This window comes from Hylobates moloch, unplaced genomic scaffold (genome assembly GCF_009828535.3).
Source record: "Hylobates moloch isolate HMO894 unplaced genomic scaffold, HMol_V3 SCAFFOLD_29, whole genome shotgun sequence".
Lineage (NCBI taxonomy): Eukaryota > Metazoa > Chordata > Mammalia > Primates > Hylobatidae > Hylobates > Hylobates moloch.
In genome coordinates this window covers 4,153,348-4,168,409 of record NW_026652304.1, presented here as the reverse complement: position 1 = coordinate 4,168,409, position 15,062 = coordinate 4,153,348, and the positions used below count along the sequence as shown (strand labels likewise).

Sequence of the window (15,062 nt, the reverse complement as noted above, 5' to 3'; positions counted from 1 at the left end):
TTAAATGTTGATTAAGCTATTTATCTTTAAACATTCATAGAAAAATGCCATAATTTAACTCTAAAGAGCAAAAGTTGGTGCTGTTCTAGACACTACAATCCTTGAACTACTCTTTTTGTGTAAAATTTTAACCATTCTATTACATTAGTGCAAGGTTTTTAAATTTACTTGAGGTAAAGCTGTTTTAGTTGCTTAAGTCCGTGTTTGATCATTTAAAATTACATTTTAATTTTAAGTTATTTTAACTTGCCACATAGAACAGGGGTCTACTTCTACTTCTGTTAATGTCTTACCAGCATTAATTTGACTTCTTTCACAATTTACCACTTACCCATGTTTATGAGTATTACATTATACCTAAGATAATATATTTGAAATATGCTTTGAAATCTTACGTGTAATTCGAGATTAGAGGGGCAAAATAAATGAAAAGCATTTCTTATAGTGTGTTTTTTTTTTTTTAGAAAGAAATACTTGTTTTAAAAAGTAAAGTTGTTTTTGAGCTATAAGCATTGATGTATTTACTTTTTATATATTTCAGGACCACATTTTAATCCCAGCGCTATTCATAACTTTTATGACAATATTGGATTTGTAGGTCCTGTGCCACCAAAACCCAAAGGTTAGTGTATCCATTAAATGTGAAAACTGTTACTTTTGAAAAGCAAAATTTTAGAAAATTTTTCCTGTTCAGCAACCTTCCTCTCTAGAATTGCTTCAAACTTTGGCATTCTTAAATGAATTCATTAAGAAGATGTTTGTTTATTTTCATTTACATGCTTGGGGTTGGGAAGGATGCAAAGATGTAATATTCTTACCTTTTTTAAAGTAATATGCACGAGCTTAGGAATCACTGTGTACTCCCAACCAATAATAGCAAGTCTTGGTTAAAAAACAATTACTAAGTACAAAAATTTGTATCATTTAAAACTTTAGACAAATGATAAGGAAGATACCTTAGGGAAGTCCCCCCCCAACCCATGAATATTTAGTTTAATTTATATATAACTTTAAGTAGTCAAAATACCCTAAATTCCAGATGAATAGTTTTCTACCTTCTATCATTTTACATCATTGATATTCTCAGAATATATGCACACCAAACTAAGACATGTCAAAGTATATCTGTGTGTTTTGATCCAGGCATTAAAATGTGTGTAGAAATGGAAACAGGTACATAAATATCACTGCTGAAGGTAAAAATATAGACATATTTACAGATTAACACTTAACTGTGGTATATAATTTACTTTCAAATCTAATAAGAAAGTTAAAAGGTAAAAATGTGTTATTGGATACATAATATTAAAAGAAGAAAACTGCAAGAGCACAAAAGTGTGGGAGGGTGGAGGTTGTGAAGATGCAGTAGTATTTTTGTATGCAATTGAAGTTAAGTTGTTATCAACTTAGAAGAGTATAACCAAATATAATCAAAGTAAATCATGATTAAACGTCATCGAATAACAAAGGAAGACAATAAGAGGAAAAGAGGAGCAAAACAGTTGTCAAATAGACAGGAAGCAACAAACTGGCAATATTAAGTCCTCACTTATTAGTAATTACTTTAACTGTAAATGGATTAAACTCACCACTCACAAGGAGTTGTATGAATGGATTTTAAAAACAGGATCTGGCAGCAGCCAATGGGAGGCCGCAGCAGCTCGTGCTGGCGCACACAGTGGGAGGGGAGGGAGCCCATTATGTGCACGCACCCTCTCCCTCATCCACCGCTGTCACCTCCTGCTGCTCCTCCTGCTGCTTGTGTACTCGTTAGGTGCGGACCCGCCACCTCTTTTGTGAAGCAGCAGCTGAGGAGACTGGTGCTCGCCATGGCCAACGAAAAGCCCGCAGAAGGAGTCAAGACTGAGAACAAGAATCATAATAATTTGAAGGTGGTGGGGACAGGATGATTCTGTGGTGCAGTTTAAGATTAAGAGGCAGACACCACTTAGTAAACTAATGAAAGCCTATTGTGAACAACGGGGATTGTCAGGCAGATCAGATTCCGATGTGATGGGCAACCAATCAGTGGAACAGACACACCTGCACAGTTGGAAATGGAAGATGAAGATACAATTGATGTGTTTCAACAGCCTGCGGGAGGTGTCTACTGAAAAGGGAACCTGCTTCTTTACTCCAGAACGCTGTTCTTTAAAGACCAAGATTATTACATTCTCAATTAGAAAACTGCAATTTGGTTCCACCACATTCTGACTACTACAGTATAGTTTTCTCTATTCTTTTGTTTCCGCCTTCCACATTCGTTTGTTATACGTGAAGTAACTGGTATATGTGCACAAGCATACTGCTTTTTTCTTCAAACCGAACAGCCAATGGTGTGTTTTGATTGACAGCAAGTGGAGACAGGATGCGAAAAAAATACTGATTCTGTGAAAATACCCCCTTTCTCCATTAGTGGCATGTTCATTCAGCTCTTTATATTCTAGTAAGTTATTTTGCTCTCACTGTTTTAACAACAACAAAAAAATTACCACATACCTTGTTCAATTGGAGGATTTTCATGTTTTTCATTTATCACTGTAAAGCCAAGGACAATTTTATAACTTTTGTGTACATAGCCGTTACATGTAGGGCAATCTGTCTTTAAGTAGGGATAAATTACTCTAAAAAAAAGGAATCCTAGAAAGTTTTCCCTTCAAGTCAAGGCTTCTTATTTAAATAAACGTTTTGTTTAAAATGAAATAAGAAAAATAAAAACAGGATCCAATAATACATTATCTACAAGAGACTCATGTTTAAAGACACACATAGGCAGAAAGTGAAGGGATGGAAAAAGATTTTATATAAATGGTAGCTAAAAGAAATCAAAAGTGGCTATAATTATATCAGAAACAATAGATTTTTAAGTCAAACTGTTGAGACAAAGATTATTGTATAATGGTAAAAGGATCAATTCCACAGAAAAATATAAAAATTATAAATATATACACACCCCACATCAGACTACATTAATATGTAAAGCAAATATTGACAGATCTGAAGACAGAAATTGACAGCAATAGTAGGAGACTTCAATACCCTCCTTACAATAATAGAATATCCAGGCAGAAAATGAATAAAGAAGCAGCTGATTTGAACAAAATGTTAAACCAAGTGGATATAGCAAACACAGAACTCTCTCAACAGCAAAAAAATATACGTTCTTCCCAGGCACACACGGAACATTCTGTAGGATAGATCATATGTTAGTTCACAAAATGAGTTTAAACAAACCTAAGAAGATAAGAATCATTCCACGTATTTTTTCTAACCACAGTGGAATAAAACTAGAAATCAGTAACAGCAAGAAAACCATAAAATTTGTGGAAACTTAAACACAGTCTTGAATAATCATTGAGTCAAGAAGGAAATCAAAAGGGAATCTTAACAGTATCTTCAGACAAAAATGAAAACATAACATACTAGAACCTATGGGATGAAACAAAAGCAGTACTAAGAAGTTTGTAGAGATAATACATACATTAAAAAAGAAAAAGAAAGATCTCAGTTATACCTCAGGGTATCAGTAGAAGAACAACAAGCTAAGCCTAATGTTAGCATAGTGAAGAAAATAATAAGGATTAGAGCAAAAATAGAGAATTTAAAAACAACAGAAAAAAATAGTAAAACTAAGAGGTTTTTTTTAAAAATCAACAGGATTGACAAACCCTTAGCTAGATAAATTGAGAAAAAAAGACAAAATCAGAAATGAAGACAACAGATGCCTCAGAAATAAAAGGATCATAAGGGAATATTAGGAACAATTTTATGCCAACAGTCTAGATAGCCTAGAAAAAAATTGATACATTCCTATCCAAAAAATATCCACAAAAAATTGATACCACCTATTAAAGCTGAATCAAGAAGAATTAGAAAGCCTGAATAGGCCAATAACAAATAAGGAGGTTGAATCAGTAATCAAAAATCTCCCAACAAATATCCAGCATGGATTTAGAAATTTAAAAAAAAATTCCCAACAAAGAAAAGTCCAGAACCGGATGGCTTCATGAGTGAATTCTGTCAAATACTAAAACAAGAATTAATACCAACCCTTCTTAAGCTCTTCCACAAATGAGAAAGGGGAACACTTCCAAACTCATCCTGAGGCCAGCCTCACCCTGGTACCAAAACCAGACAAAGACACTACAACTAAAGAAAACTACAGACCAATATTACTGATGAACATAGACGCAAAAAATCCTAAGTAAAATACTGGCAGACCAAACGGAGCACATTAAAAGGACCATACACCATGACCAAGTGGGGTTTATCTCTGGCACTTAAGGATGGTTCAACATACACAAATCAGTTAATGTGATACAGCACACACATTGAAGTAAAATGAAAGGAGTAACCATGTAGTCATCTTAATAGATGTATAAAAGACATTTGAAAAAGTTCAGCATTTATTCATAATTAAAACTCTCAGGCTGGGCACAGTGGTTCACACCTGTAATCCCAGCACTTTGGGAGGCCGAGGCGGGTGGATCACCTGAGGTCGGGAGTTTGAGACCAGCCTGACCAACATGGAGAAACCCCATCTCTACTAAAAATACAAAATTAGCCTGGCTTAGCGGCCCATGCCTGTAATCCCAGGTACTCAGGAGGCTGAGGCAGGAGAATCGCTTGAATCCGGGAGGCAGAGGTTGCGGTAAGCCAAGATCACACCATTGCACTCCAGCCTGGGCAACAGGAGCGAAACTCTTGTCTAAAAAAAAAATATATATATACACACACACACACACACACACACACACACACACACACACACATAGAAGGAACTTAACACAATAAAGGCCATATATAAAAACCCCATGGGTAATATAATCAATGGAGAAAACCGAAAGCTTTCCCACTAAGATCTGGCACAAGCAAGGGTGCCATTCTTGCCACTTATTTTCAACGTAGTACGGGAAGTTCTAATGTAGTATCCATTTTTGTGTTGCTGTAAAGGAATTCCTGAGGCTTGGTAATTTATAAAGAAAAAAGGTTTAATTGGCTCACAGTTCTGCAGAAAGCATGTCACCGATATCCACATGCTTTCTGTACAGGAAGCGTGTCACTGACATCTGCTCAGCTTCTGGAGAGGCTTCAGGGAACTTTTATTCATGGCAGAAAGTGAAGCAAGCAAGCAGAGGCATGTCACATGGTGAGCGAGACCGTGGAAAGTGCCAAACCTTTTAAAAAGCTAGATCTTGCATGAACTCAGAGCAATATCTCACTCATTATTGAGAAACCTGCACCAAGGTATTCATGAAGGATCCACCCCCATGACCCAAACACCTCCCACCAAGCCCCACTTCTAACACTGGGGATTACATTTCAATATAAGATTTGGAGAGGACAAACATCCAAACTATATCACTCAGCCAGAGCAATTAGACAAGAAAAATAAAGGTATCCAAATCAGAAAGGAGGAAGTAAAATTATCTCTGTTTGCTGGTGACATGATCATATATGTTGAAAACCCTGAAGACTCCACCAAAAACTGCTAAAAGTAATAAATGAATTTAGTAAAATTGCAAGACACAAAAACAATGTACAAAAGTCAATTGTGTTTCTATACACAAGGAACTATCAAAAAAGGAGATCAAGAAAACAATCCCATTCACAATGGCAAGAAGAAGAGTACTTAGGAATACACTGAAAATTATAAAACATTGATGAAAGAAATTAAGACAGATAAATAGAAACATAGCCTGTGTTTATGGATTGGAAGACTTAATATTATTAAAATATCCTTATTACCCAAATTAGTCTACAGATTCAATGTAATCCCTGTCAAAATACCAGTGACATTCTTTACAGAAACAGAAAAAAATCCTAAAATTATATGGAACCAGAAAAGACCCTGAATAGCCAAAGCAATCTTGAGTAAGAACAACAGAGCTAGAGACATCACATTCCCTGATTTTTAAAAATATTACAAAGTTATAGTAAAACAGTATGGTACTGACATAAAAACAGACATATTGACCAGTGGAACAGAATAGAGAGCCAGAAATAAATCCATGCATCTATGGTCAACTTATCTTTGACAAGGGTGCCAAGAACACACAATGGGGAAAGGATAGTCTCTTCAGTAAATGGATATTCACATGCAGATGAATGAAATTGAATCATTACCTCACACTGTATACAAAAATAAACTCAATGGATTAAAAATGTAAACATAAGACCTGAAACCATAAAATTCCTAGAAGAAAACATAGGTGAAAAGCTCCTTGACCTGGTCTGGGCAGTGATAGTTTTGATATGACACCAAAAGTACAGGTAACAAAAGCAAAAATAGGCAAGTGGGATTACATTAAACTAAAATGCATCTACACAGCAAAGGAAATAATCAGCAGTGAAAAGGCAACCTTCAGAAAGGGAGAAAATATTCACAAACTGTCTAACTCCTAAAGGGTTTATATTCAAAATGTATAAGGAACTCATGCAAATCAATAGTAATAGAAACCAATAACCAGATTTTAAAATGGGCAAAGGACCAGAATAGACATTTCTCAAAGTATACAGATAGCCAACAGGTATATTGAAAGGTACTCAACCTCACTAATCATCAGGGAAATGCACATTAAAACCCAGTGAGATACCACCTTACAAACTTATTGGAATGGTTACTGTGAGAAAGGTGAAAGATTACAAGCATTGATGAGGACATAGAGAAAAGAGAACCCTTGTACACTTTCATGGGAATGTAAGTTGGTGCGGCTATTATGAAAAACAGTGTGCAAGTTCAAAAACTTTAAAATTGTATGATCTCACAATCCCACTACTGAGCATATATCCAAAGGAAATGCAGTAAGTATCTCAAAGAGATATCTGCACTCATTTTCCTTTCAGTATTATTCACAATAGCCAAAATATGAAAACAACATAAATGTCTGTATATGGATAAAGAAAACGTGAGAGGTACACACACAGTGGAATATTATTCAGCCTTAAGAAAGAAGGAAATCCTGTCATTTGTGATAACATGGGTGAACCTGGAGGATGTCATGCTAAGTGACATAAGCCAGAGAAAGACAAATACTGCATAATCTCACCTATATGTAGAATTCAAAAACGTCAAACTCCTGGAAACAGAAGAACGGTGGTTACCAGGGGCTGGGAGAAGAGGGTATGGGAAGATTGTGGTCGAAGGGGCACAGAGTTTCAACTATATAAGATACACTCTGGAGATCTAGTGTACAACAATGTGACTGTAGTTAACAGTAGTTTATTATATAACTGAAATTTGCTAAAGGAGATCTTAAGTGTTCTCACCACAGTGGGGGGTAGGGAGATAAGCCATATGACATGGTGCTGAATATGTTAATTACTTGATTGTAGTAAGTTTTTCACAGTATATACATAAATCATCAAGTTGTACAGCTTATAATTTTTAACTGTCAACTATGTATCAATAAAGTTGTGGGGGAAACAAAACAAAGACAGCAAAACAAGTTTTCATTCACACAAATTCTGGAAGTCAGCGAACACGTGGTGAATCAGGTCAGCACTCATAGTGTTACATCATCCTCACTAGTGTGCTGCAACAAATACTCCCGACTTACAGTTTGTTCTACATATGTTTGTATTTTCAAATATCTTCAGAGATAAAAATTATTTGGGTTACTTCTTCCTTCATAAGAAACATTAAGGTTTGTAGGACTAGGAAAGTATGAATTATGGATAGGAAAATGTACATTTTTCCTGTGAAGCTGAACAGGACACCCTAAAAAAAGTATGGTTATTAGTCATTGAGAAATTCAGTGCCTTACGTAGGGGAGGAAAAGGAGAGGTTGAGAAAAACAAAATTAAAACATTTTATGAATCAGGCAATTGTCCACATGCTTACATACTGGTAGGAATACCATGTTAAATTGGGTTTTAGACGAGCGGCTGGCAAACAGTGACCCATGGACCAAATCCAGCCTGCCATCTGTTTTTGTCAATAAAGTTTTATTGCAGGAAAAGAAAAAGAAATGGGAACAAAGAAGAACTAGTATATTACTGGTCTTCAGTTTGTTATAAGAATTTTCACATTCTCTTTTCACATTCTAATTTTTGTGCTCTCCTTCATTTTTGTTTGTTTGTTTATTTTTTTTTTTTTTGAGACAGAGTTTCGCTGTTGTTGCCCAGGCTGGAGTGCAATGGCACAATCTCTGCTCACCGCAACCTCTGCCTCCCAGGTTCAAGCCATTCTCCTGCCTCAGCTTCCCAAGTAGATGGGATTACAGGCATGTGCCACCACACCCAGCTAATTTTGTATTTTTAGTGCAGACGGGGTTTCTCCATGTTGGTCAAGCTGATCTCGAACTCCTGACCTAAGATAATCCACCTGCCTCGGCCTCCCAAAGTGCTGGGATTACAGGTGTGAGCCACCGTGCCCAGCCTCCTTCATTTTTATGTATAATTAGGCGTAGCTCTGTCCTCATATTTTATTTAAATGTTTTTAAATATAGGTGGAATACAATGAAAAGTTACTACAGAGGATCAGAGTGAGATTAGGGTATTTGACACAGTAAGCAAATGTTCAGAGACTAGATGCTATTTGGATGTTAATTGAATAAAGCAATAGAGATGACAGCGGTATAAGCACTATTTAAAATATGCAAGATGTGTTTTTCAGACACTGAATGAGTTTCCTTAATCTTCCGACTCTTTGAAAAATAAGAATTTTTTCTTATGAAAACGTTCTTCTTTTGCTTCAACGTAATCTGTTACGTCAGAATAATCTGTTATTTCACATAAGTGAAATAAAATTGGTCTTGACGGTTGTTGAAGCGGGATGAGTACATGAAAGTTCATTTTGCTGTCCTCTCTACTTTTATGTATGTTTGAAATTTTCCATAATAAGTAAGAAAGGTCCAATAAAAACATCCATTACTTAAAAGTTTTTACATGAAAGATAGAAGTTTGTATGCTGGCTGTTTTGGGAGAAATAAGGAATCAGTAATTTTTTGCAATAAGGCTAAAATACACATTAACTTCATGAATAGAAATTTAGTCCTTGAAGTCAGTTCTGCTTCACAATGTAGAGATTTTTTTAACAGCTAAAATTAAATGTGTTTAGACCGTTCTTTGTGATCTAATTTCCTCTTTTTTCCAATTTTGGTTATTTAGTTTCTGAACACCTCTAATTAAAAAAAAAATCATAATTCTAAGTACCAAGTGAGATTATTAAAAAACCACTGGAGATTTTTCATTAAAAAAAATTTTATAGCTCCTTTATTGATTGCCTTAGATATTACTTAAATAATCAAAAAGATGCTGGCATTTAATAATACATTGAAGTGTAAAAAGGTACTTCCTTATGGTCACTCTTCCTAAAATTTTAACCTTTGCAGTTAAACAGAATCAACAAGGTTTTACTAAAAACGTGTCAGGTGAAAATGTTTTCTAATGCCTGAGACCAAAATTCTAGTAAGTAGGATGGATCCCCAGATTAAAACAATTATTCTAGAAAATGTTTCCCAGATGTGGAATGTGAAATGATTTTACGTGGTAAAAAGTCAAAGTTTTTTAAACTGTATTTCTTTTCAGTTGTTTCAGGGCGTAGTAACTGGTATTGTCAGACCCTTGATTTTTTTTAGGTATTTTTACTTAGGATAAGACTTAATTCAATGTTTGTTTTAAAATTATTCAGTTTGGGGAAAATACTGTATAAACACTATTCAAGTTGGTTGTGCATGTGGCAAAAATTGTGACGATGGAAAGCCAACACCTAAAGTTGAGGACTTAGCAAGAAAATTTCTGTATAATGAGTAAGCAAGGTGCTGCTAAAGGGGTACAAAGTACCAAATATCACTTTATTATTTAAAATTTGTCATAAAATTTGACTTACATATTTTTATCTACTTGTTACAATAGTCTCTCTTTTAAAATAGAAAAGTTATCAGTAGGGTAGGTGGAATTTGCATATTAATATACATTGTTTTAACATAGGTTTGATTCTTCAAATTAATAACCTTGACAGGAAAAATTCAACAATGCATGCTCCTTTTACTTTAAACCTCCCAAAATTAATTTGTAGGAATACTGTTCTAATTTCATTATGGGACCCACATTTTTTAAAGTAGTTTTATAAATGTAATTGCTTGTTAGAGATAACCTTTGAGGAATATAATTATTCTCTGTGTTTAAGATACCACTATCCATATAAACATTCTAGAACATTGGTCTCTTAGAGTTCCAGTAACCTTTATTTTATAAGTAAGAAACAAAGAGACTAGAATGTATATGATTTATCTGAGATCACAGAGCAAAATATTCAGGAATTAGTAGCAGAGCCTGGAACAGAACTCCATTCTCACAACTCTCAATTCTGGTGTTCTTTCTACTCTACCATACCAAATGTGATTTTTAAAAATAAAGTATGGTAAAATTTTTACATAGATTTACTTCTCCAGAGTCTATGAATAAGACGTTAGATACTAGTTTATATTTTATTTGTGTCATCCAAGGCTTACATTTTTGGCAGATAGAGAACATGAATTAACAAAAAAACTGCCCTTTCTGGTAGAAAACAAATATAAATACTACTGCAGTGGGAAACAAAACTCTAATGAGACTTACGTACAGTGACAGTATTGTTTTGCAGTAGGACAGCTTTTTACAATCTTGAGTGGTATTATGGGAATCTTTGCTATTAGATACCCTTTATTCTACTATAAATTGTAGGTAATGATGCTGTTTTCTCCTTTAAGGAGATTGGAGGTGATTACATCATGTTCATGTTGTATTTCCCAGAGGGAGAAGTGCCAACTAGATAGAGGTTGGTAGTGATCAACCATGTGTGTCAGTGTCAGCTAGATGCTTCATTTGGGGAGCAAGCTGCTTCAGGCTGTGCACTACAAATGGTGTTTAAAGTTGCCTGTAATTTTTTAGACTTTGTGATTTTTTACTTATAAAATAATTTTTTTCTTTCTTACAGATCAAAGGTCCATCATCAAAACACCAAAGACTCAAGACACGGAAGATGATGAGGGAGCTCAGTGGAATTGTACTGCCTGTACTTTTTTGAACCATCCAGCCTTAATTCGCTGTGAACAGTGTGAGATGCCAAGGCATTTCTGAGCCAAATGGCCCTGTATCTTCTCTAAAACCACGTCTAAAGTTCAAGAAACTAGTCTGTCATCGGGAAAAAGTTTCACTGCTACATAGGATTTTGTCAAATTGAAGGTGTGAGAAGATGGTGTTGTGCTAATGTTAAATGTCAGCCCACAGAGCTAATAATACCTCAGTATAATGTCATGAGCAGTTGAAATTCATCACATGAAAAGTAATCTGCTGAAAGACTTGGTTGTCCACTGCCTAACTGTGTACAGTGTTACCAGTGTCCCATTATGGATAATTCTCAATATGTTAACACCTAGGTGTTCCCAATACCTTTTTCCTCTCATGTCACTACTGAATTTTGACAGGAGGAAGGAATAGAATGATAGCTTGTTTTATTTGTAAAGCTTTCAGTGAAACACTACATACACGAAGAAAAGGAACAAGGTTTAACTATTTAAGAACTGTTTGCTGCCGCATAGTGCCATTGGATAGGGGAAGAACTTCAGAAATCTGTGGTACTCTTGGCCTTGTCTTTGTCTTCCCTGAACATGTCTGCACTCTGTGAAGCCAGCATCTAGGGGCTAAAGATGCAAAGGAAAGCAGCATGCATTGTCTGTACAAATGTGCAGTGAAATACCCCAAAGCTTTTCCTACTGTACAGATCTCTTGAGTCTGCTTTAAGTGATTTTTCTTCTTGATTATTTTCTTATATTTCTATATGTATAGTGTAATAGCCTTTTGTTAACTAATTTTCTTTTTTCCTTTTAGTAATTAAGCACGATCATGTCCCTTTTTAAGCCTTACCTGAGAGGAGCAATGCCTTAAAATAAAAAAGCATTAATGAGATGAAACTATGCACAGAATAACTTTCCTCTACTTATTCTGTACTTTGCCCTCATGAGTTCCAATGTTGTGTGAAGACAGGCAGATGCTGCACAGTGAATTGCAGATGATATTACAGAAGTGATGTCTGTAGGTCACATTAAATATTGACTTGAGCAGTGGGTGACACAACACAGTGTTTTGTCTTCCACAGGGAAGCTTAAAAGATACTTTTAACCCACTGACAGAACAACAAGGTTAAGCTTCATCTGCTTGGTGTCCCACAGAACTTGCACAAGCGATTGTTATTGGGAAAGTACAGTCTCAAAACCAGCAACAGCAGCAGTACCTACAGCCCTTTTTTTGGAGAGAAGTTTAAATGCTTTACTGTTGGGGCAGTCCATTTCTAATCCTGACTTGGTGACAGTATCATGTGTATTTATAAAACAAGGCTAGCCATATTTAGGACAACTGAAGAAAAGCTGGAAAAAAAGAAAAACAAGCAAACTTGAACACTGAAGCAACCTCAAGCATCTCTTTATTTTGATGATATATTTTTGTAAGGAAAATAAATATTCAGATGATCAGGAATGTATATAACTAAATGAAATCAAGAAAAAGAAATAACAGTATGCATTTAAAAAGACAGAATTATGAAATTATATGAGTGCTTAGAATGGGGCTAAGGGAAGTGCTGAAATAGAGCAAAGGATGGAAGATAATATAGACTATCACCCACTGTAAATGTTTGCAAGTGGCTGTGTTTTAAATGGGATTATTACAGTTGATCTCTATGAATGTCAGAGCCTTAACTTTCAGGTTTTGCATTTTGTATATGGGAAGAAATATGACAATCCTAGGTAATTAAACCATAAACCCAAAGCCCTTACGTTTGATGCAATTTATTTTTAAAATAGGCCTTGTTTTTCAGCTTCATCTGCAGTTCTATGTGAAGATTGATAAATCAGTTTTTACTTGTTTTATTAATAAAACGTAATTTGGATATCTTGAGTTGATGGTTTTGTGATTTAGCTGGGTAAACTATCTTTGTAACAGATAAGTTATTTATAAAAATTAAAAAACTTATATTCTAATGTGGATTTTGTGACTTGTTTTCAGTTTGTGGGACAGGAGATAATTTATACATCAGCAGATCATTTAAGCATTAATGGAAATCAGGGAAAACTTCTCTAGAGTCTCCTTGTGACATTATGACATTCCGCTGCATTTCTTGGACTGTTTTTATCAATTTCCCTAGACTTCTTTTTTCATAGTTTGTGATAGTTTTCCCTTTTATTTCCTTTGGATTTTTCAAAATTTACCCCATTGTTAAAGGCAAATGTGATTTATTGGACCATTTAACCTGAAGTAAACATTTAGTTAATATTTGTTCTGTCCCTTGATGTGTAATGCAGGTCATGAGGATGGTGGTGCTTCTCTTGAAGAGAACTTTTATATTTACAGTTTTCAAAAAATTACGAAAACTCAGGTGTTTTTCTCAGCCTGAAAAGAACAAAGTAGTATTTGCTGATCTCCCCATGATGCAGTTGTAGAAAGATCTGCCTTGAGTGGTCTTTTAAACTTAGTAGAAGGGAAATACTCTTTGCCCATGAATATGAGGACTGGACCTGTTGGGCATCTGGAGACCACTTTTGGGAACTTTATTGCCCTAAAACAGAATTACAAGTGTAAGAACCTCCAATCGAAAGATGGACTTCTAAGTATTTTTTTGACACAAATTATCCTTTATCTGTATGTTTAAAGGGGTTCGGGGGTAGAGGAATTGGCAGTTCATGTAAACTAGACTTCTCAGGAAAATTTTTATATTAAATTGTCAGCCAAATGTCTCCTGTGACAACTAATACGTTAGACAAAGATGTGTTACATTGCAGACATTTGTGGGAAAAAAATTGAAATTTTATTTTTCTTTTAAAATCTTGTGTCATCTTTGGTCTAATATTAATTAACTTTATATTGGGGAAGTTATGCAGAAAATCAGCTCCACAGGTAGTCCAAAACTACTTGTTAGCTTTAAACCTATTTAATCAAAGCAGCTATAAATAGCAAAACTAGCTGATGTGTCACCAGTTTTCTCTATCCCGATGTAATGTTGACAGGCAATTCTAGTGAGCAGAGCTAGATTTAAGAGGTAAACAGTATAAGATAAAATATTCAGACTGGGCACAGTGGCTCACACCTGTAATCCCAGCACTTTGGGAGGCCAAGGTGGGTGGATCACTTGAGGCCAGGAGTTTGAGACCAGCCTGGCCAAAATGGGGAAACCTCATCTACTAAAAATACAAAAATTAGACGGGCATGGCAGCACACGCCTGTAGTCCCAGATTCTCCAGAGGCTGAGCCATGAGAATCACTTGAACCCAGGAGGTAGAGGTTGCAGTGAGCCAAGATCGCACCACTGCACTCCAGCCTGGGCAACAGAGCACAACTCTGTCTCAAAAAAAAAACAAAAGATAAAATATTCAGCCCATGAGTAATGGAAGTTGGCCATATTGCCCTAGAAAATAATGTAGTGGCACCAGAGACTACTCCAGATTTATTATCTCTATGCTGGGTATCGGCATAGCTTCCCATATAACATCACAAAGTACTATTCCTGTATGGCAAATGAAGATATTTTTGGCTTCAGCTTTTTTGGTGCTACAACTTTATATCCATTTTACTTGAAATGGCTCAGCTGCGTTTTAATTTGTATTGCTTCCATCTGAAAATACAATTAGACAACTGAGAGAAAAGGCCTGAGAAAACAATTTTGTAGTGTAGTTTTTGTATTTGTTATGACCTCTCAACTTTTTTTTTTTGCGGGGGGGTGAGACAGAGTCTCACTCTATCACCCAGGCTGTAGTCCAGTGGAGCAATCTCGGCTCGCTGCAACCTCTGCCTCCCAGGTTCAAGTGATTCTCCTGCCTCAGCCTCCCCAGTAGCTGAGTTTACAGGCACACGCCATCACTCCTGGCTAATTTTTTTGTATTTTTAGTAGAGACAGGGTTTCGACGTGTTGGCCAGGCTGGCCTCGAACTCCCAACCTCAAGTGATCGGCTCACAGCCTCCCAAAATGCTGTGATTTCAGATGTCTTCATTAGATTTACTCTAATCCTGGGACAGTTCCTTGCTTGTATTGCCTCTCGTTGTCGAACGAAGGTAATTAGATTAATGCTAAACCCACCTCACAGGAG

The 15,062-nt window shown here is 35.7% G+C and overlaps 1 protein-coding gene and 1 pseudogene across 7 annotated transcripts in view; both read left to right on the top strand.

The window, feature by feature from the left end:
* The window catches only part of LOC116463202 (TGF-beta-activated kinase 1 and MAP3K7-binding protein 2), a 93,708-nt gene extending 80,837 nt beyond the window's left edge, over positions 1-12,871 (top strand). For all 7 annotated transcript variants that reach the window (XM_032146197.2, XM_058434506.1, XM_058434504.1 and 4 more), the window contains 2 exons: positions 542-622; positions 10,922-12,871. In XM_032146197.2, coding sequence (XP_032002088.1) covers positions 542-622; positions 10,922-11,064 — 224 coding nt within the window. In that variant the 3' untranslated portion in view covers positions 11,065-12,871. The remainder of the gene's footprint in view (positions 1-541; positions 623-10,921) is intronic.
* Positions 1,459-2,456, top strand: LOC116463203 (small ubiquitin-related modifier 4-like; annotated as a pseudogene).
* Positions 12,872-15,062: the final 2,191 nt, after the last annotated feature.